The sequence below is a fragment of the Lepus europaeus genome, chromosome 16 (assembly GCF_033115175.1).
Source record: "Lepus europaeus isolate LE1 chromosome 16, mLepTim1.pri, whole genome shotgun sequence".
NCBI classification, from domain to species: Eukaryota; Metazoa; Chordata; class Mammalia; order Lagomorpha; family Leporidae; genus Lepus; species Lepus europaeus.
In genome coordinates, this window is record NC_084842.1 from 1731026 (window position 1) to 1751928 (window position 20903).

At 60.0% G+C, this 20903-nt stretch overlaps 1 protein-coding gene across 2 annotated transcripts in view; it reads left to right on the forward strand.

Annotated features, from left to right (window-relative positions):
• The window catches only part of ANK1 (ankyrin 1), a 177398-nt gene that overhangs the window by 153430 nt on the left and 3065 nt on the right, over positions 1 to 20903 (forward strand). Inside the window, exons 36-42 of one of the 2 annotated variants that reach the window (XM_062213779.1) lie at positions 48 to 122; positions 1641 to 1772; positions 2076 to 2222; positions 13124 to 13661; positions 15950 to 16196; positions 18339 to 18422; positions 18878 to 18943. In XM_062213779.1, the coding sequence (XP_062069763.1) occupies positions 48 to 122; positions 1641 to 1772; positions 2076 to 2222; positions 13124 to 13661; positions 15950 to 16196; positions 18339 to 18422; positions 18878 to 18943 (1289 nt within the window). Of the gene's footprint in view, positions 1 to 47; positions 123 to 1640; positions 1773 to 2075; positions 2223 to 13123; positions 13662 to 15949; positions 16197 to 17740; positions 17969 to 18338; positions 18423 to 18877; positions 19019 to 20903 lie in introns of those variants that run through there. The other variant, XM_062213780.1, reaches the window with a different exon arrangement.

Below are 20903 nucleotides of genomic sequence, written 5' to 3' on the forward strand. Positions count from 1 at the left end.
TGGCCCGGCTGGCTGCTGACGGAGGGCTCATCTACCCCGTCCCCCAGGCTTTCTCAGTGGCACAGAGCGAGCAGACATGAAGATGGCTGTTATTTCCGAGCACCTGGGCCTCAGCTGGGCAGGTGAGCAGTGCCTGTATCTCTGTGAGCGGCAGTGTCTCTCCCTCTCCCTCTCTCCCCCTCTCCATTAGCCGTCGTGTGTCTGGCACGTGACCCCTTTCTATGGGTCTGTGGTCCCAGCCACACCACTGGGCACCAAGGGATGGGACAGGGAGCGCGCCCTCCCTCCTCCATTTTTTCTGCTGGTTTTCCGTAGTTAGGAAGAACCGTGTTTGGGGGTTACACGAGGTCTTGGGATGTGTCTAATTCACTCCTGGGAAGACAGGACTACCCGATGGAGCGACCCTGCCATGCAGCTCGTGAACAGAGCCCAGAGACGCCAGCCACTGAACACGTGTGTGCTGGCAGCCTGCACGCGGCTTCCTGTACCTCTCACGCTGCCCGTCCTCCAAGGCCAGCTCTGAGGGGGAGAGGGGCGGGAGAAGGGCTGGTCTCTCGCCTCTGGCCGAATCCTGCCGACAGTGGACGTGGAACCTCTTGGAAGACAGGCGGCAGGCGCAGAAAGCGGAAGCCGGACATGTTCGGTTCCTCTTTCTTTCTGTCTTAAGATTTTTTAAGGCTCAGTGGGCTAATCCTCCGCCTGCGGCGCCAGCACCCTGGGTTCTAGTCCTGGTCGGGGCGCTGGATTCTGTCCCAGGTGCTCCTCTTCCAGGCCAGCTCTCTGCTGTGGTCCGGGAGGGCAGTGGAGGATGGTCCAGGTCCTTGGGCCCTGCACCTGCATGGGAGACCAGGAGGAAGCACCTGGCTCCTGGCTTCGGATCGGCAAGGTGCGCCAGCCGCAGCGCGCCGGCCGCAGCGGCCACTGGGGGGTGAACCAACGGAAAAGGAAGACCTTTCTCTCTCTCACTGTCCACTCTGCCTGTCAAAAAAAAAAAAATTTACTTATTTGAAAGGTAGAGTGACAAACAGAAGGAAAGACAGAGAGGGAGAGAGACACCTTCCATTTGCTGGTTCACTCCCCGAATGGCTGCAACAGCCAGGGCTGGACCAGGCTGAAGCCAGGAGCTTCTTCCGGGTCTCCCACGTGGGTGCAGGGGCCCAAGGACTCGGGCCATCTTCTGCTGCTTTCCCAGGCCACAGCGGAGAGCTGGATTGGAAGTGGCGCAGCCGGACTTGAACTGGCACCCATACGGGATGCCAGTGCTGCAGGCCACAGCTTAGCCCGCTGTGCCACAGCGCCGGCCCCTGAAAATGCGTTTTACTCAGCCGCAGACCCTGCGGCCGAATTCCCTCGCTCCTTCCTTTCATGTCTTTGACGACTGGACTTGTTTCAGCCGCTAACCCCGCGGAGCAGAGCGCTTGAGTGGAGCTTCTGTCCTGCAGGCACATGTGTGTGTGTACGTCTTTTCCATGCGGCCACTCAGTATCTCCTTATGGAGCCCGTGTTCTGGGTGCTTGGTTTCTCCAGGGAGTGCCAAGTGCCAGGGGAGACGGGGCCGTAAGCCAGCGTCGCAGCGCCCCTTGAGGGCCCGGCTCAGCTTACGGCAGGGCCCAGCGTCTGTCTCCCCGCTTCGCCTGCAGAGTTGGCTCGGGAGCTGCAGTTCAGCGTGGAAGACATCAACAGGATCCGCGTGGAGAACCCCAACTCCCTGCTGGAGCAGAGCGCGGCCTTGCTGAACCTCTGGGCCTTCCGTGAAGGCAAAGACGCAAAAAGTCAGTACCCGGGGCCGGGGGCACCCTTCCCTCCCACAGCCACCCTGGCCCTCCTCCGGACACATGGCTCCTCCTGGGCTCCCGGCCAGGCTGGAGTCAGCACCTCCCCCACCCCCAACCCCTCCCTGTGTCACTCACACACACAGAGTTCCGGGCAGGGCCTGGCCAAGGCGGCCCCTCCCCCTGGAGCACCTGCTCTCCCCAGCCGCACCCCCACCCCGATCCACTGTGTGTGTCTGGAACCCACTGCAGGGACGCACAGCTCCTCACGCCTCCCCTTCCCCCCACCCCTCCCCGCCACAGTGGAGAACCTGTACGCCGCCCTGCGCAGCATCGACCGCGGCGAGATCCTGAACCTGCTGGAAGGTTCCGGCAGACAGAGCCGCCACCTGAAGCCGGACCGGCGGCACGCAGACCGGGACTACTCGGTGTCGCCCTCGCAGATGAATGGTGAGCCAGGGGCCTGCACGCCACACGAGACGCCTCGTGCGGGTGGGAGCTGTGCTTGGAGGGCCAGCAGCCCCTCTTCCCGGGCAGAGCAGAGGGGAGTGAGCGACACACGGGCCTGGCCCCTGGGACCCTGTGCAGACCCTGGCCCGATCCTCAGTGCCGTGCTCCACAAAGCCCCTCCAGGGCGGGGGCCCTCTTGGGGCCTCCCCGAGGATCAAGAAGCAGAGGGGTAGAGTCTGGCCCTGGGGGGGCTTCGCTGGAGAGCAGGGCGGGGGGCTGGGGGTTGCCAGCACCCTGCTCTAGCCCGGCCTCTCTCCTCCCATCTCTTGTCTCTTACTCCCTCTGATCCGGCTCAGCGTGGCAGGGCAAACCACCGCCCCCACGCCACCGCCGTGCAGTGTGACCCAGTCCAAGAGAGGGTCCTGACCCTGGGAGGCCTAACCCTTGCCCCAGTCCCCAAGGCTGCTGTCCTGATCCGCAGTGCGGGGGACGGCCACTGGCGCGAGGGCGCAGAGCCTGGGACTCTCCACGCCACTCCTTTGTCTGCCAGGGCCCCCCAGACAGGCGGAGGCCACGCCAGCCTCAGCCCAGAGTGTGGGTCAGGGGTCTGCTTGCTGGCTCCGGGGGGTGCCTTCCTTCAAAGTCGGTACGTTTCGTGGGTTCCACCTTGAAAGGTGCTCTCATGCTGTGAGGAAGCTCCTGTGGTGCCTGGTGCGGCTCCCTGGACCGTGCCACGCCGCTGTCTGAGCCCCCCAAGCTGGTTTCAGCGCTGTCCCTGGACATGCTCGTTGGGTGGCATCTAGGGCAACGGGCACAGTGAGGACAGCAGCGGCAGTGGCTGAGCTGCAGGCTGGGCCGGGCCCCAGGCCACCCGCTGCTCGCCCCTGCTCTCCTGCCCACCTCCCCGCCTCCTAAGGCCGCCCGGGGGCGCCGTGGCCTGTTGCTCACGAGCTGTCACCTCTCTCTTCTGCCTCTGACCTCTGGTTCACTCCTTCTCTCTCCACTGTGGCCTCCACAGATGCATGTCATGAAAGCCCCACCCCTGGCTGTCTGCGTGGGCACGTGCGTGGGCGTGGTGTGTGTCCCGGTCGTGGCTGCTGCTGCTGCGTGCTCTGATCTCATCCAGTGCGTCCAGGGGTGTCGCCTCTCCCCGCCGCCACGGGGCCTGGCCCAGAGCTTGCAGGGCCGCTCAGCGGGCTGCTGCCGCCCCAGAGGACAAAGGGACAGCAGCTAAGGGATGGCCATTAGACCCCAGTGGCCCCCTTCTGCCCTCCTGGGTGGCAGCAGGTCCCGTGCTGTCCTCCTTAATGTCCCCCGTGCTGTTTCAGTTGAGTCGGATCAGCAGGGTCCCGGTTCCAGTGCCCCAGGAACATCCCTACGGGGCAGGGTCCTTAAAATCCAGTGCCACGGGCGGGCAGTAGACGCAGGAGCGAGCGGTGTGTGTGACACGCAGGGTCGCAGCGCCCCCCACGGTCCACATGCAGGGTCGGGGAGCCTGGGCTGAACCCAGGGAGCAAAGGCCGCTTTGTTCTGCACAGGAGGGGACTGCCATAGGCCCTTGGGACAAATGGAGGAAAAAGGTGCCTAAAAAGCAAAAACTCAGCATGGTTGTGACACTACAACAGATGTCCCCCATGGAAGCACGGAGCGGGCCCCCCTGCCTGTGTCTGCGACATTCGGCTCGCTAAACTGCGCATTTATTAACGCCCACTTCCGATCAGCTGCTTTCAACTTTTTTTTGGTTAAAGACTTACTTATTTGAGATAGAGACAGAAAGAGAGAGAAAGGAATCTTCCTTCTACTGGTTCACTTCCCAAATGGCTGCAACAGCCAGGGCTGGGCCAGACAGAAGCCAGGAGCCGGGAATCCATCCGGGTCCTCCTTGTGGACGGCAGGGCCCCAAGCACTTGGGCCATCCTCTGCTGCCTTCCCAGGTGCATTAGCAGGGAGCTGGATAGGAAGTGGAGCAGCCAGGACTCGAACTCACGCTCTGATACAGGATGCTGGTGTCCCGGGGGCAGCTTAGCTCACTGTGCCTCAGCACCGGCTCCCTCTAACACTCTTAGTAAATGCAGCTGGTGCAGCGTGGCCCCTGTCCAAGGCCAGGCTGTCTGTTGGCCCTGCTTGTCCAGCTCGCTGCTAACACTCAACCGATGGATGATTATTTCTCTGGGTTAGCAGAGAGCCAGGGTGACAGCCCGAGGTGAGGAGGGGCCACATGATTGTGCTGCGCCCCACTTGCTCTAACCGGAGCTCCCGAGGGGCCTCCAGTTGGAGGAGTGGGCTAATGAGATTGCCTGCGAGAGGCTACTTCTGGAAGTCAGGTGCGGGGCACAGCAGAGCCCCTCTGTGGTCAGGTCCAGCCTAGACCTTGCAGATGTGCACACGCGGATGCACTCGCACCAACCCACTAGTGAAGCCCAGGGCGGGAGTGGCCGCCTGCAGCCTGCGATCTGAGACCGTGCAGGTGGGAGGGGGCAGCCAGGTGTGCCCCCTGCTGGCCAGGACCAGGGGAAGACAGTCAGGGAGCTGCGGTCCCAGGGTGTGCTTGCACGGCCTTCCCCCGCTCTTTTCCACGTGGGTGAAATTCCATCAGGGTCTACACCACGGTGGGAGAGTCGCAGAGCGTGCCCGGGGAGGGATGCAGAGCCGCGCTCGCCAGGTGCCCTCACGGCGCTCTGACATGCGCGGCAGAGGCAGCATGCCCCCACACCTGCGTCCCAGGGGCTGGCTCAGACGCACGCCACGTCTGACCAAGATGGGACCTGGATAACTCTTCCTGCGTGACCCTGAATGGGCAAAGCACACAAAACATCAAGACAGCGGGAACCAGCAGCAAAGGTCGTGACCCGTGAGGCGCGGGAGACAAGCAGGTGAGGCCACCGGCTCTCCAGGGACATTCTCTGAGACAAGAAGTTGCTGAGAGCCGGGGAGAGCAGAGCGGCCGGAGTTTTCCAAGACAGAGGACCAGAGAGGAGACAGCTGCCCAGACCGGAAACAGCCCAGTAGCACATCTGCCCTTAGTGTCAGCTGACTGTCACCCAGCTGCTCCGAGCGGTCAGACTGGCCACCCACCAGACCGGGGTCTTTGTTCAGAAGTGGGGATCATGCAGCCCCGGTCCAGTCCTGCCTGGTGCATCTTGGAAGCCGCGTACAAGAGGGTCAAACTGCTTCCAGATAACTGTGTAACAGAGAAAAGCTCAGGAACATTTGCGGGGCTCCAGACACATCCAGCACAGTGAGAATCACCCAGTGTGGAACCCCGCGAAAGACGCCCAGACACACCAAGAGCCAGGGAAGCACCGTCCTCCGGAAGGGGACACCAGTGCGCCGACACTGACCCAGAGCTGGCGTCTGTGGCGCAGTCAACACACGAGGACCTAGTGCTGCTGTGTCTGCATTTCAGGTGCTCAGAAAGGGGGGGGGGAGAAACATGGAGGATGTTAAAAAAAAAAACAAAAACCTGAACAAAGCTTCCACAGATGAAGCTCTACGGTGTGTGGGATGGAAAAGACACTGGAGGGAGGTAGACACTGCAGAAGGAAATGTTGGCACAACACAGCAGTTAAAAAAAAAAACTCCAAAATGAAATAAAGAAAGAACAGAAAACCCTCAGTGAGCTACGGGGAAATTTCCAGTGCAATTAGAGCTCTCAACAGAGAAGGCAGAAAATTCTTGACGAAATAAAGGTCGGTGAAAGGTTTTTTTTTTTTTTTTTTTTTTTTTTTTTTGACAGGCAGAGTGGATAGTGAGAGAGAGACAGAGAGAAAGGTCTTCCTTTTTGCCGCTGGTTCAGCCTCCATTGGCTGCCGCGGCCGGCGCATCACGCTGATCCGAAGGCAGGAGCCAGGTGCTTCTCCTGGTCTCCCATGCGGGTGCAGGGCCCAAGGACCTGGGCCATCCTCCACTGCCTTCCCGGGCCATAGCAGAGAGCTGGCCTGGAAGAGGGGCAACCAGGATAGAATCCGGCGCCCCAACCAGGACTAGAACCCGGTGTGCCGGCGCCGCAAGGCAGAGGATTAGCCTGTTAAGCCACGGCGCCAGCCGGTGAAAATGTTAAAAACATGGACCCACCAAGTTCAGTGACCTCAGCCCAGCCACGCCCAGGTGTGTGATCACCACGTGGTCAAAACCAGTGGTACAGAGACCGCCGTAGAAACAGCCAGGGGAAGTGTGTGAACACCACATCTGTGTGTCTATCCGTCTACACACACGAGCAGCAAACAGGATGGCCTGGGGTTTCTTCCTGGGGACAGTGCGGGTGAGAAGGAGGGGAGAGACATCTTTAAAGAGGAGCTGAGCGTCTGTGAAGCCGCCTAGGCTTCTACACCCAGCAGCAGCAGCTTCCAAAGTTGACGTGAAATGAAGACCTCTCCAGGCACACGAAAGCTGGAAGGCTTGGTCGCCGGGAGACTGCGCGCTGTCAGCAGTGTCTACAGAAGACACAGGAGTCCTCCAGGCCAGAGGGAGATGACCAGACAGAAACGCGGATCTGTGTGGCGGATGAACCGTGCCAGAAACAACCATGGGATAACCACAGGAGGCTTATTTTCTCATTTAAATCTAAGGCGGAGTCAGCAGAAACTGAAAACTATACTAGGTTCATAGCACACATAAAAGGAAAGTGCTACAACAGTAGCAGAACAGTCAGGAGGAAAAAACTGGAACATAAGCCCTAAACTAGGGGCCGGAGCTGTGGTATAATGGGTTAAGCCGCCACCTGCAAGGCTGGTATCCTCTATGGACACCGGTTCGAGTCCCCACTGCTCCACTTCTGATCCAGCTACCTGCCAATGCACCTGGGAAAGCAGTGGAGGATGGCCCAAGTGCTTTAGCCCCTGCAGCCACCCTGGAGACCCAGATGGAGTTCCTGGCTCCTAGGGGAAAGAAAAAAATAAATAAAGTAACCACTGCAACTAAAAAAAAATTATGGGGACTAAGCCATTAAAATAGATTAAACAGGTCTTTTTTTTTTTTTTTTTTTTTTTTTTTTTTTTTTACAGGCAGAGTGGACAGTGAGAGAGAGAGAGACAGAGAGAAAGGTCTTCCTTTTGCCGTTGGTTCACCCTCCAATGGCCACCGCGGTAGCGCGCTGGGGCTGGCGCACCGCGCTGTTCCGATGGCAGGAACCAGGTGCTTATCCTGGTCTCCCATGGGGTGCAGGGCCCAAGCACTTGGGCCATCCTCCACTGCACTCCCTGGCCACAGCAGAGAGCTGGCCTGGAAGAGGGGCAACCGGGACAGAATCTGGTGCCCCAACCAGGACTAGAACCCAGTGTGCCGGCGCCACAAGGCGGAGGATTAGCCTAGTGAGCTGCGGCACCGGCCCTAAACAGGTCTTGAGTCCAAAAGGGTTCAAGTCCTACAAGTGAGTTCTCTGGCCACAATGTAATTGAATTAGAAATCAATAATAGACTAGAAAGTACTAGGAACTAAATAATTCACTGTTAAACAGCATGTGGGTCAGTGAAGCAAACTAGGAGATGTTTGGAACCGAGTGAGAATAAAGACACAGATAGCAAAATGTCTGGGATGCCGCTGAGACAGTAGTTAGGGGAAATCTAAAGAGTGGGCAGTCTCGAGGGGTGGGAAGTGCGCTCAGATCAGTGGCCTCCCTTTCCACCTTAGGAAACTAGAAAAAGCAGAGCAAACCAGACCCAGAGAGAGTAGAAAAGAAATAATAAAGGTCAGAATGGAAATCAACGAAGACAAAGGCAAAAAAAACACTGGAGAAACTCAGGAGAACCCATGGGTGATGCTTTGAAGACAATCAGAGTGGCCACCAAAAAAAAGACAAAAGTTGCCATCGTCAGGAAGAAGAGAAGTGACATCACTACAGAATCTGCAGGAAGTGAACGGGTCGTTCCGGGGTTTCTGCCAACAACTGAGAACAGAAGATTCCTCGAAGTATCCAAACCATCACGGCCTGCGTAGGAAGAAATGGAGAACTGGAACCTTACTGAGGAAGAAATTGGTGGCCCCACAGAAATAAAATAAATTGGATTTACAGTTAAAAATAGTCCCACAAAGCAAACTGCAAGTCTGCATGGCTTCACTGGTGAGTTCCCCCAAGCAGAAGTAATAATAGGTTTAGGAAACTGAAAAGGAGCTAATACTTCCCAACTCATTCTGTGAGGCCAGAATTACCCCAATGTTGAAAACAAAGACGCAACAAGAAACAGAACCATAGACCCATGTCCTTGGTGAACATTCATGCAAAAAACGCAAACTAAAATGAACTTTGATTCATTGCATTGTAACAAAAGTTAGCTTGGAAGGGAGCATTGCTTAGATGTAAAATCTAAAACTATAAAACTTCCAGAAGAAACTTTAGGAGCCAGTGTCGTGATGCAGTGAGTCCGGCTGCCACTGTGACACCGTGATCTTTTGTCAGAATGCTGGTTCAAGTCCCAGCTCTGCACTTCCGATCCAGCGTCCTGGGAGGCAGCAAAGTGTGTCAAGTGCCTGGGCCCTTGCCATCCACATGGGAGACCCACGGAGTTTTAGGCTCCTGGATTCAGCCTGGCTCAATCAACCCTGGCTGTTATGGCCATTTGGAGAATAAACCAGTGGATGGATGATTTCTGTCTATTTCAAATGAATACAATTAGAGAGTCAAATAAAGCAAAGATTTCTTGGATCCAATGCCAAAAACACATCCATGAAAGATAAAATGGACTTCATCAAAATTTTTAAATTCTGCTCTTCGAAATGGAAATGCGCAGCCACAGACTAGGAGTAGATGCTGTGAATAACCATCTGACACAGGATGCATCCAGAACATGCAAGGAACGCTCAGCAGTCATAATGAGGCACTAGCCCGATGTTCAGAGTGGAGAAAAGCTACGCAGAGAGATTTAACCTAGAATATGTACAGATGGTGGTGAATGAGCACACGAAAACACGTTCAGCAGCCTTTGTCATCGGGGAGATACAAATCAAAGCTATAAGGGGACGCCACTGTATGCAAACCAAAAACAGCGACCACCAAGTGGTGGTGAGGATGTGGACGACCTGGGGTGGGAACACACAATGATTCAGCCACTTGGCCGTCACTCCTGTTGCGTCTTCCGAAGTCACACATCCACCTGCCATCTGTCTGGCCCCGTTGTCCCACCCCTGAGTCTTCACCCAAGAGGAAAGAGAGCATTGTCCATGCGGACTCCCGGCGAGATCTCTCAGCCCCAGCGGCCCACACACCCACGAGCAGGTAGACAGGCCGCACACTGCAGTGTGTCCACCCCGCGGGAGAGAGCTCAGTGTTGCCATGGGAGCACCGATGGATGAAGCCCAAGGAACTGGGCTGGGAGGGAAGGAAGTGGGACCCAGAGGAGTCCATGCTCTGTGATTCTACTTAATTCTAGGAAATGCAAAGTCGCGTATGGTGCTGGAGAGCTGGTGGGTGGTGGCCCCAGGAAGGGTTGGGGGGGGAGGGGCAGAGAGAGAGGGAGAGATCACCAAGAAACAACCGCAGAACTTCCCAGAATGGTGACCCCCCCCCCCGTTCTGGTGATGACGTCACTGCTGCTCAAGGGCTAATTCAAGGAGTTCGTGGAAAATGAAATTTAAAAAAAGTTTCTTTTGGTTGGTGCAGAAATCTTAAAATCCAGGCCTGAGAGGTTCTTCAAAGAATTCATGGGATACACACATTGTGAAAAAAAATGCACATTTCCAAAAATTTTGCACCAAAATAAACGTACCTTTTAATTTCTTTTTTCCATGAACTTTTTGAAGTATCCTGATACACATACGTCACAGTATACCAGATTATCTGCTTTGGATGTGTACGTTTATTATGTGGCAACTACACCACAGTGAAGCTATATTTTTTTTTAATTTGAGAGGAGGTAGAGTTACAGACAGAGAGAGGGAGAGAGACAGAGAGAGAGGTCTTCCATCTGCTGGTTCACTCCCCAGATGGCCACAACAGAAGCCAGGAGCTTCTTCCAAGTCTCCCACGTGGGTGCAGGGCCCAAGGACTTGGGCCATCCTCCACTGCTTTCCCAGGCCATAGCAGAGAGTTTGATCGGAAGTGGAGCAGCCAGGATTCAAACTGGCTCCCCTATGGGCTGTGGGCGCCGCAGGCAGAGGCTTAGCCTGCTACGTCACAGCGCCGGCCCCAGGAAAGCTATTCTTAGAAGAGATGAAGAGCGAAAATCTAATGCAAAGACTGCGCTTGCTGGCTGTGTGATCTTAAGTGGTTTCTAGCTTCCTAACCTGTAAGGTAGGAGTAACATCACTTTCCTTATAGGATGGTTGTGACAGTAGCAATAGATACTCAACAGTGATTAAATAATGTAGTAATACTTGCAAGGACAATAAGGAAAATAATACTGACTTGACTCTGAGCTGTTCCGCTCCCTACGAGGCTGTTTCCAAAGGGTTGTGGAAAACAGAATTAAAAGATGAGCTTATTCTGCCGCAAGAGAAGCTTTGAAGCCCACGTACACTGGAGGTCTTCAAAAAATGGGAAAAAAAAAAAAAACTATGCATGACTTTTGACTTTTCTTTGCATGAGTTTGTCTTTCAATTCTGTTTGTCTGTGAACCTTCGGAAGGACCCCGGTGTAACCGGAGAGACTTCTGGGGATGGTTGGAGGCCACAGTTTCACGAGCCGTGACACCCACCTGCCTCCTGGCTGCTGCTGCTATTTGGCCACAGCTAAGAGGGCGTTCCCTCGGCCTCTGCCCCCAGCCACCCCACCACCTCATGGTCTCTCCCTCCTCCCCTCATCTTGTATGTATTCAAAAGGCAGAGACAGAGAAAGAGACAGACAGACGAGCGCTTCCATTTTGCTGGTTCATGCCTCAAACGCCACAATAGCCGGGGCTGGGCCAGGCTAAAGCCAAGAGCCTACAACTCAATCCAGGTCTCCCACAGCATACCCACAGCCACGTGGCACGGCTGCTGGCCCAGGCACCCAGAGGTGCATGTTAGCCATGGAGCTGTCAGGAAATGTAAGTGTGGCCGCTCTGCTCTGGCCACATCCCTCCCACGAGTGGGCAGCCCTGCAGTAGCCACTGGGGTCAGTGGGTTTTCCTGCTCTAGGCAAGTGAGAAGAGGTGGGCGTCGTCCTTGTCCTCAAAGTGTTTCCGGTGTGGAGCCAGCTCAGTGGGGCCAGGGACAGGTTCCGTGATGGGGTGGGGGGTAGGTTGTGGCAGGAATCAAAGAGACCCCGGGCCACCGTGCGAAAGAAGACAGAGAGCGCCTGTCTTACTCGTCAGCAGCCCCCAGCCGTTTGCACAGTGCCCGGCGTGCAATCAGACCTCAGCATCGAGTGGCTGGGCCAGTGAGCAGTGAGGAGCAATGGAGATTGTCCAATGGAGAGAGGCCGAGGAGCACACCAACCCTGGCGAAAGGAAAGAGAGTCGAGGCTGAGCCCCCGAGGCCCTGGAGGTGGGGCGCGGTGGGCGAGAGGTGATGGCAGGATGACGCTGACGTTTGGTCGGTTTCCGGAGACTGCAGGGTCTCCTCGCGTCTGCTGGTTCTTCAGCCCCTGTAGGCTGGTCCCCAGACAAGCAGAGCCCAGCGGAGAATCTCGTCTCCTGGTCCCGGCTCCCACCCAGGAACCCCAGCTGCTGGCTGCAGGGGCGCCGAAGAGCCTCTGTTGGAACACGGACAGCGGCGCACACCCTAAGTGCCCCACTCAGTTTCATAGTGGTCCTTGAACGTCTGGGAGCCCTGTAACAAAGCCCCGTCAGGGACTCTTCACCAAACCGGGGAGCAAGGGACAGGTGCTTGGAGAGCGCCGTGTGTGCTCCGATCCAGCCACGTCGGTGCTGCCCTGGAGCTGGGATGAGGTCCGTGGGGTAGATGTGCATGGCTCCCCGCTGCAGCCCTCTGACCTGGCCCCTGTTTTTGAACCTGGAGCACCCTGGCCTGGGCCACCGTAGATCATTCAGAGTTCCTGGAACCAGTGTCAGTGCCAAAGCAGAAGCCCATTTCCCGTTGACCGATGCCCTGGGGTCTGTGGATGTCCACAGTTCCCCCTGAGACACCCCCTGCCCCCAGATGGCAGCCTGTCTCGGGCTGGTCTCTCGGCCCCTCCAGGGACTGATAGATCTGAGCTAGAGCGGAGCTGTGAGCAGAGGAGAGAGCAGCGTGTCTTCTGCCCAGCCGTGGCCAGCTGGGGCTTGCGTGTGAACCCTGGGCAGATCAGTGCGTGCCTCCTGCTAGAAGTTCTTCACTGCCCAGCAAAGGAGCACCCCTCTTCTCCACCCCGGCTGCCCCTGCCCCGTGCCCCCCGACTCAGAGCCTTGCTTCTCTTGCCTGGGTGTCCCCGGGCAGCAGACACAGGCCTGAGTGCGGGACTTTGAGCTTGCAAAGTCCTCTGCCCCGAATGTCGCATGCTTCTCCATGGCTGCGCCCGTGTGTGCATCAGTGTGTGTACATGCATGTGTGCATGCGTGTTCGTGTGTGTGCGTGTGTGCGCGCATGTGTTTGTGTGTGTGCATGTGTGTGTAGATGTGTGTATGTGTGTGCATGCGCGCGCGCGTGTGTGTGTGTGTGTGGCCGGGACCGCGGCTGGAGCATGTCGCCCTCTGTGTGTGTGTGTGTGTGTGGCCGGGACCGCGGCTGGAGCATGTCACCCTCTGTGTGTGTGAGTGTGTGTGTGTGGCCGGGACCGCGGCTGGAGCATGTCACCCTCTGTGTGTGTGTGTGTGAGTGTGTGTGTGTGGCCGGGACCGCGGCTGGAGCATGTCGCTCTCTGTGTGTGTGTGAGTGTGTGTGTGTGTGTGTGTGGCCGGGACCGCGGCTGGAGCATGTCGCCCTCTGTGTGTGAGTGTGTGTGTGTGCGGCCAGGACCGCGGCTGGAGCATGTCGCCCTCTGTGTGTGTGTGAGTGTGTGTGTGCGGCCAGGACCGCGGCTGGAGCATGTCGCCCTCTGTCTGCCCATGCAGGTTACTCTTCGCTGCAGGATGAGCTGCTGTCCCCCGCCTCCCTGCACTTCGCTCTCCCCTCTCCGCTGCGTGCAGACCAGTACTGGAGCGAGGTGGCCGTCCCAGACGCCATCCCCTTGGCGGCCACGGAGCATGACGCCATACTGGAGATGTCTGACATGCAGGTGTGGTCGGCGGACCTCACGCCCTCCCTGGTCACTGCTGAGGACTCCTCTCTGGAGTACAGCAAGGCCGAGGACTCTGACGCCACCGGCCACGAGTGGAAGTTGGAGGGGGTGCTCTCGGAGGAGCCGCGGGGCCCCGAGCTGGGCTCCCTGGACCTCGTGGAGGACGACACGGTGGACTCAGACGCCACCAATGGCCTTATCGATTTGCTTGACCAGGAGGAAGGTCAGAGGTCAGACGAGAAGCCGCCAGGCTCCCAGAGGCAGGACTCAGAGAGTGAAGTGTCTCTTGTTTCAGGCCAGCAGAGGAGGGCGCAAGCTCGAGTCACAGACTCACCCTCCGTGAGTCAGGTGCTGGAGAGGAGCCAGGACAGGTAAGGGCGTGGCTTCGCGTGGGCGGATCCAGGCGGTGCTCAGGCCGGGGAAGCCACCCGGCTCCCTGGGAGGAGTGGGCTGGCGGCAGCAGGGCCGCCCAGAGGAGCTGGAACAGGGAGAGAGCGAGCTGCAGGCTAGGAAGCTGGGCTCAGTGCCGGGCTGCACCCAGCCTCGAGACAGCTGGCAGCGGATCCTCTGGGACACGGCACGGAGCTTCCACCGCGAAGCAGCGCCGTGCCTCTGGCCAGGCCACCCCTGCAGAGGAGGCAAGGGCCCCGTGCCAATGGGCGACACTGATGGGCCAGGCACAGGGGACCTCCGGCCTCGGAGCTCTCTCAGCGTCTGTGTGGTGCCCGCTGAGGGCGGAACAGGGCTCGAGTGCAGTAGTTCCCCCCAAGGTGCAGAGAGACAGGGCGGAGGGGGCAGAGGCCCTTCTTCCACGTGGCCTTGCTGCTTTCCCAAACCTTCCTGGAAGCAAGGGACAGTGCACCTGCTTCCAACCATGGTTCTGGCCAGGCCACCCCCCAAGGCCTGTGTGTGTGTGTGGGGGGGGAGAGAGAGAGAGAGAGAGGGAGGGAGGGAGAGGGAGAGGAGAGAGAGAGAGAGGAGAGAGAGGCTGAGAAGCCGAGACAGCCAGGAGCTCACTTTGCTTCCTAAAGACACCCTTTGCCTCGTGGGGAGACTGGGCAGACTAAGCCTGCAGATTCCAAGTGTGACCATGGCCTTCCAGTGCGAGCCCACGACGGCCTGTATCCGGCTGCCACGGACCCCGAGCGCCCGGATGTGCAGGGCCTGTGAGCAGGCCCTCGGAAGGCCTGGGTTCTAGTTGCAGGCTCCGTGACCTTGGCCAGCCTTCCAGGGGGAACACAAGAATTCACTCGCGAGCTCAGCAGTCCTCAGGGAGCACGTGCAGTGGGCCAGGCACTAGCGTAGCTAGCTGGGGGCTGGGCGGGCGGCACTGAACCCAGCACACAGGGAGCAAGATTATGTGGATGAAATTAGAAGCAACTCAGATGGGAACACGGCAGCATGACAAGTGCGAGAAAGATAGAGACAGCAGGGGGAGGGGCCGCGGGGGAGGCCTGGGGAAGTGGCAGTGAGCAAAGACTTCAGGCGGGGACCAGGGTCAAGTGTGGTCGCCGAGCAGGCCGAGGCTCTGTATGCAGGAGGCCCTGGCTGGCCAAGGTGGGAAAGAGGCCTGCAGGGGAGGGGCCGAGGTCCTTGAAGGCCTTGGCAGTGGTGAGAGAGGGACCGAGCCAGGCCCTGGCCTTCACCGGGCCCTGCACAGACACAGGTGCGGCCACAGCCTCAGTGAAGATGGCAGGTTCAGCGTGGCTGTGGATCTGAGCGCTGTGTCCTGGCCCGTCTGTTGGAGGCCCCGGGTGCCCAGGAGTGGGAGGCCTCATGTGGTCGGGACTGACACACACGTGCGTGGCTCAGGAAGCTCTCAGAGCTGGAGACACGGCTGGGCGTCTGGAGGGGGGAGCCGTGGTTGAGGCGCTCACTCGGGACGTGGTTGCAGACCGAGAGCAACCGGGACACTGTGATGCTCAGAGGACCGAGAAGAAAGGGCAGGGGAATGCCACAGGAGAATGTGTCTCAAATTTTTATTTTATTTATTTGTAAGGCAGAATTGCAAAGAGAGAGGGAGAGACAGAGAGAGAGAGGTCTTCCATCCTCTGGTTCACTCCCCCAAATGGGCATAACGGCTAGGGCTAGGCCAGCCTGAAGCCAGGAGCCAGGAGCTTCTTCCAGGTCTCCCACGTGGGTGCAGGGGCCCAAGCACTAGGGCCATCCTCTGCTGCTTTCCCAGGTGCACTAGCAGGGAGCTGGATCAGAAGCAGAGCAGCCGGGACTAGAACCCACTCTCATATCAGATACCAACGTTGCAGCCTATGGCTTTACCAGCTCTGCCACAGCACCAGCCCGGGAGAAAGCATTTAGATGGGGAGGGAGTGACTACCTTGTCAGATGAGCTGTGGGAGTGGCCTGGAGGGCAGGGTGAGCTGACAGGTGTGCAGACCCTGTTTCGTCACAGCAAGCGCAGAGCCCAGTGGAGGAGCTGTTGTCTCAGAGGGTGGGGACTGTCCATCTGGATGGCCTGCGTGGGCCACGGGTGGCTCCGTGGAGAGAGACAGTGGGCTGGGAGATTTGCTCGTACCCTCTGGGACCCTCTGGGACCCTCTGGGACCCTGTGTCCCGGGGTGGGAAGATGCGAGAGAGACCAGAGATGACTGGGTGGCCTTGTTCTCTCCCTGGCTGTCACCACCTCTCCCGGAACCCCCAGACTGCAAGACTGGGACAGGGAAGGCTCCATCAGCTCCTACCTGCAAGAAGCTGCACAGATGTCCTGGCCAGAGGAGCTCCCGCCCGGCCTGCATGCGTCCCCCAGGACGACGTCCACCTCCACGGGCGTGGAAGATGAGAAGGCGCCAGTATCTGTGAGCGAGGCCCCGGCCGACAGGGAGCGCAGCAGGCACGGCCACAGAGAGTGGGCGCCAGGGGCCGAGGGCACCTTCTCCCAGCAGGCACAGGTGAGAGGCGCCCCCGGCAGCCCCGGGCCAGGCACAATTCCCGTCTGCAGGGCACGGTGGCCACTGGACTTCCTCTCGAAGCAAGGACACAAGGGCAGGGTCTCCCCTTCCGCCTCCTGGACCCCTGCTGGGAGGAGGGCGGGGCCCGCTCATCAGCCATGAGGCTGTCACCCGTGTCCTGGCACCTGCGTGTGGCCACTGGTCCCTGCAGCTGGCTGGGGGCCGGGGTCCCGCCAGGGGTTTTGTTGGTCCCTGAGACCACGCTGGACACCTGCTTTTCCTCCGTGGTAAATGTAAATGACAGAGTGACCGGGACATTGCCAGAGTTCCACGGCCCCTGGAATTCTGGGACTTAGGAGCCGGGCTCGAGCTCCTCCTGCCCTCGTTGGGGCTCGCCCTGGCGGCCTCCCTCCCCGCCCCGTCCGGCTCTGCCGTGGGCTGGGCCACTGGTGGCTGTGACAGGCGGCTGGGAGCTGAATGGGGTTTTGTTGGGACGAGTGTGTGTGCCCGCACAGGACAGCAGCTGTGGCCACCCGTGCACCTGCTCTGCCTCTGGGCCGCTCTTTGGCAGCCTCCTCGGTTGCTCCCAGGGACCAAGCTTGTCCTGAGGCACAGGGGATCGCCACGGAGTCCCTAGGGAAGAAAAGAAAAAATGAAAAAGGCCCGCTCCTCTGCCATGAGCCCGGGGAGAGCACTGGGCAGCCTCAGACCCAGAGCAGGTGCCCCTGGTCACACCGGCCAGGCCCCACCCCGACTGTGATGCCCAGAGGGGCCCTGTGTGTTCTCCTGGATCACACAGCAAACCCACATCAGAACTGCGGGAGCCAGATCTACTGTCTCCCAGTCCTGAGTTCTTACGGGGCAACAGGGCCTGCTTGGGGAGGGAGGGGTGGGCACCCGTGTCCAGGGTCCTGGCTCCTCCTCCAGGCTGGGCAGCCTGGTCCAGGGCGTGGTCACGTGTGGGCAGCGGGGAGGGGGAGAGCCCCTGGGGCCAGGCCTTAAGTAGACACAGCCTCCTGTGGAGGGGCCTGTAGGCCTGCCAGGGACCCCTGCTCTGCTCACACGGCCAGTCCCGAGCACATCCCTCCCCCACTTTTGAAACCAGTCCAGCGTGGTAGACAGTGCCAGCAGGCACCCCACCCCGGTCGCTGTGCCAGCCCAGGGCCCACACTATTGGGACGGCTGCTTCTGTGGGGCCCCTGGGCGAGGACCGGGCCAGGCAGCCAGGCAGACGGAGGAGGGGGCAGGGTGGGGGCGCGCGGCTGCTGCTCCCTCGGTGACTTTGATGCCCGCTGTCAGTGCCCGGGCCGCTGCACCTGCCAGCTTCCTTCTAGCCCAGTTGGACAGCACCCCCCACCCCGCCCCGGCCCCCGGCAGCTGGTTGGGAGCTAAAATTACAGCAGGCTGACATCACAGGGGACTGCTGGGCAGGAGGGCAGGCGGGCCGGCTGCTCCCGCAGACACGGGGGTGGGGGGGGGCAGAATGGACGAGGTCACAGAGGGGCTCGGGAGCCCCCGAGGGGCGTGAGGGCGGGTGGGCCGGCGCGGCGAGGATGTGGACCTTCATCACCCAGCTCGCGGTCACCCTGGTGCTGCTGGGCTTCTTCCTGGTCAGCTGCCAGAACGTGCTGCACATTGTCAGGAGCTCCCTGCGGTTTGTGCTGAAACACGTCCGCCAGGAGCTAGACAAGGAGCTGGGGGAGGGCGAGGGCCTGGGGGACGACGAGGAGACCGTCTCCACCAGGGTGGTCCGGCGCCGGCTCCTCCTAAAGGTACCGGGCCAGCCAGCGGGCAGGGCAGCAGCCGCGGGCCCGGGGGCGAGGGCGGGGGAGCAGGGGCAGAGCCAGGCGAGGGCCAGGCTCTGGGATCAGGCAGGGCGGCCGTGTCTGTGAAGGTGCCCGGCGCTGGGGGAGCCTGGAACGGGGGCCTCCCTTCCTCTCCCGTGGCCTCCTCCATCAGACTTGGTGTGACGGCCCCCTGTTGGCCTGTCCAGGGCTGTTCGCATGCACACAGTGCCCCCAGCTGTCCCCAGGCCGCGTGGTTCTACAGGGAGCCAGCGACTTGCCAAGCTGGAGTTTCCTGCCACGGTGGGGACCTACGGGCCTCCCCCACCCCGACGTGGCTCCCTTCCTCTCGCTGCAGGGGAGTGAGCTTCAGAATATTCCAGGGGAGCAGGTGACAGAGGAACAATTCACAGATGCCCAGGGCAACATTGTCACCAAGAAGGTGAGTGCAGAGTGCCCCAGGGCTGGGGAGAGCCCGGCGCTAGGAGCTCAGTGGCGCTCGGCCCTGTGCTGCACACATGGTGGTCCTCATAGCCCCTCTGCCCATCCAGCCTCTCGAGCCCCAACCCTGCCCAGAGAACAGAGCCCTGGGGTCGTCCCCAGCCTAACCCTGGGCCTCCCCACCTCATAGGGTGGCAGGAATCGGTTGAGTTGGTAGAGGATCCTGATTGGGTAGACGGGGCACCACGGGCAAAGTGGGGAGAAGCAGGGCTAGGGTCGGGCCTGAGCCACGGTGGGAGCCAGCCACATGTCCTCCCCTCCCAGGCCGCCGTGAGCTGCTCGAGGGCTGCACCCGGTGCCCATGCCCATGGTGCGTTCCCTCCTGTCCCACCCCTGGGCACTTGCTGTGTCCTGACTGTGCGACCCACCCTGTCTCTTTCTCCCTGGCTCTTCTAGATCATTCGCAAAGTTGTTCGGCAGATCGACTCGACCGAGGCCGGGGACCCCCAGGAGCACGAGGAGGTGATTGCTGGGAGGCCCCTGGAGGGCGCTAGTGAGCTGGAACCCGACATCGATTACTTAACAAAACTCGCCAAGGTACTGAGGCGGCCACGGCTCCGAGCCGGCGGCCCCAGCACCCTCCCCGCACCGGTCGCCCTCCTGGCACGGGGCCGGTGCAGCCTCTCCTTCCTCCAGACCCCTGCTTCCTTGGCCTCTGCACACCCCCCCTCCTGCCGCCGCCTCTCTCTGCCCGCCTGTCTGGGTGATCCTCTGCTCTCTGTCCCCGCTGCCCGTGCCAGGTGGAGCTGAGAGGGAGTGGCCTACAGCCAGACCTGCTGGAGGCCAGGAAAGGGGCTCAGATAGTGAAACGGGCCAGCCTGAAGAGGGGCAAGCAGTGATGCGCAGCTGCTGTCCCCTTGGACTAGCCTCTTGGGAGGTAACCGTCTCTCTCAGCCTTTCTGCATGGCCTGGGCCCACCGAGGGGGGCTCACTTCCCCGCCCCCGCCCCCCGCTTCTCTGCATGCCACAGGAGGGGCACGTGCCTGCTGTGCCCCCCACCCCGAGGCACTGTCCGTGCCTTGGAGCCTTGAGGTCCCCGGGGTAGGACGCAGTCGGGGCCACCTGCTCGACTCAGCTCTTAGGGCTGACTTGAACACAGTGCCCAGGGCGGGAGCAGCCTTGGAGCCCAGGTCCCTGCAGGTGCGGGGGTGGGGGGTGTGTGAGCTGCCAATGTAAGTGCACGTGCTCCCTGGAAAGGAACCCCTCCCAACACACACACACACAGAGCCTGGGGTGGGTGGCTTTCTCCTGCAAGCCAGGGCGAAGGTGCATGGTGCACGTGAACGGGCGGCAGGAGGCTCTCGCGGCTCCGCAGCCGGCTCTGACCATCGCGGCCTCCCTGAGGGACCCTGTACTGAGCTGCCCTGAGGCCCTTGCCTGCGCCCAGCTCGGGGCAGCTCAGTACAGGATGCATCGGGGTGGGAGTCAGCGGGAACGGAGGAAGCCCGTGGCCCCGGGGGCCCTGCGCGCTCAGCGGATGGTTCCGTTCCAGCCCCCAGGGTTTGGCCAGCCTGCCTGCTCTGCGTGAGGCAGAGAGCAGGCCTGCCGCCTCCTGGGCCTTCAGAAATGCTGACTTGGGCCTTCCCAACATATCTCAGCACTCGGGCAAAAAAAAGGGGGGGGGGGGGACTGGTGCGGGGATAAAATTAGACCTGAAGGCTCAGCAGCTTAAGGAGGCCAGAGCGTTAACCCCAGCACTGCCGGGGCCCCCCACAACCAGGCTGCTGGCGTGGAGGACAGCCACTGGCTGCCGATGGCACCAGAAATAACCCACAGGGGTAGCGAGAAGGCAGCAGGGCACGCCCAGGCCTCACTTTTCTCACGGTAGCAATAGCAGCGGCTGTAGATGCGCACTTCTGTCCGGCTCCGGTCCTGCCGCTGTCCCTGACCAGGAGAGGGGCTGGAGGAAGGGTGGGAGCCTGGAATTTGTAATGAGATCTGCACAGTGGCTGGGCCTCCAGACCACATGAGCTGTGTGTGTGTGTGTGTGTGTGTAACTGGGAGCAGCCTGGGACAGGCCAGGACTGGGAGCCAGGGAAAGGCAAAAATGCAAAGGCAAAGGCATTAGCTGTAGCGGCAGGGGGCAGAGACGGCTCCTTAGCACTGACCTCCCGCCTTGCTCGCTCACTTGCACATCCGCCTGGTGGCGGCCCCAAGCCTAGCACCTGCCACACTTTGGCTGTCATCACTGATGGGCACGGGGAGGGGGGGGGAGTTGGGGGAGCAGGACGGTTGGAGCCACGGAGCCAGGCGACACCTGCCTTTCTGTGCGCTGAACAAGTGTCCCTTTTGTGTGGCCCAGGAGTGCGGCTTTCTTCTGCTTTGTGGGGGAGATGCTGTGGTCTCAGCTGGTGGTTCCGGCCGGCCAGCCGGGGCTTGCCGCCTTGCAGGAGGCTGTGGCGCAGAAGGCAGGGCTTAGCCG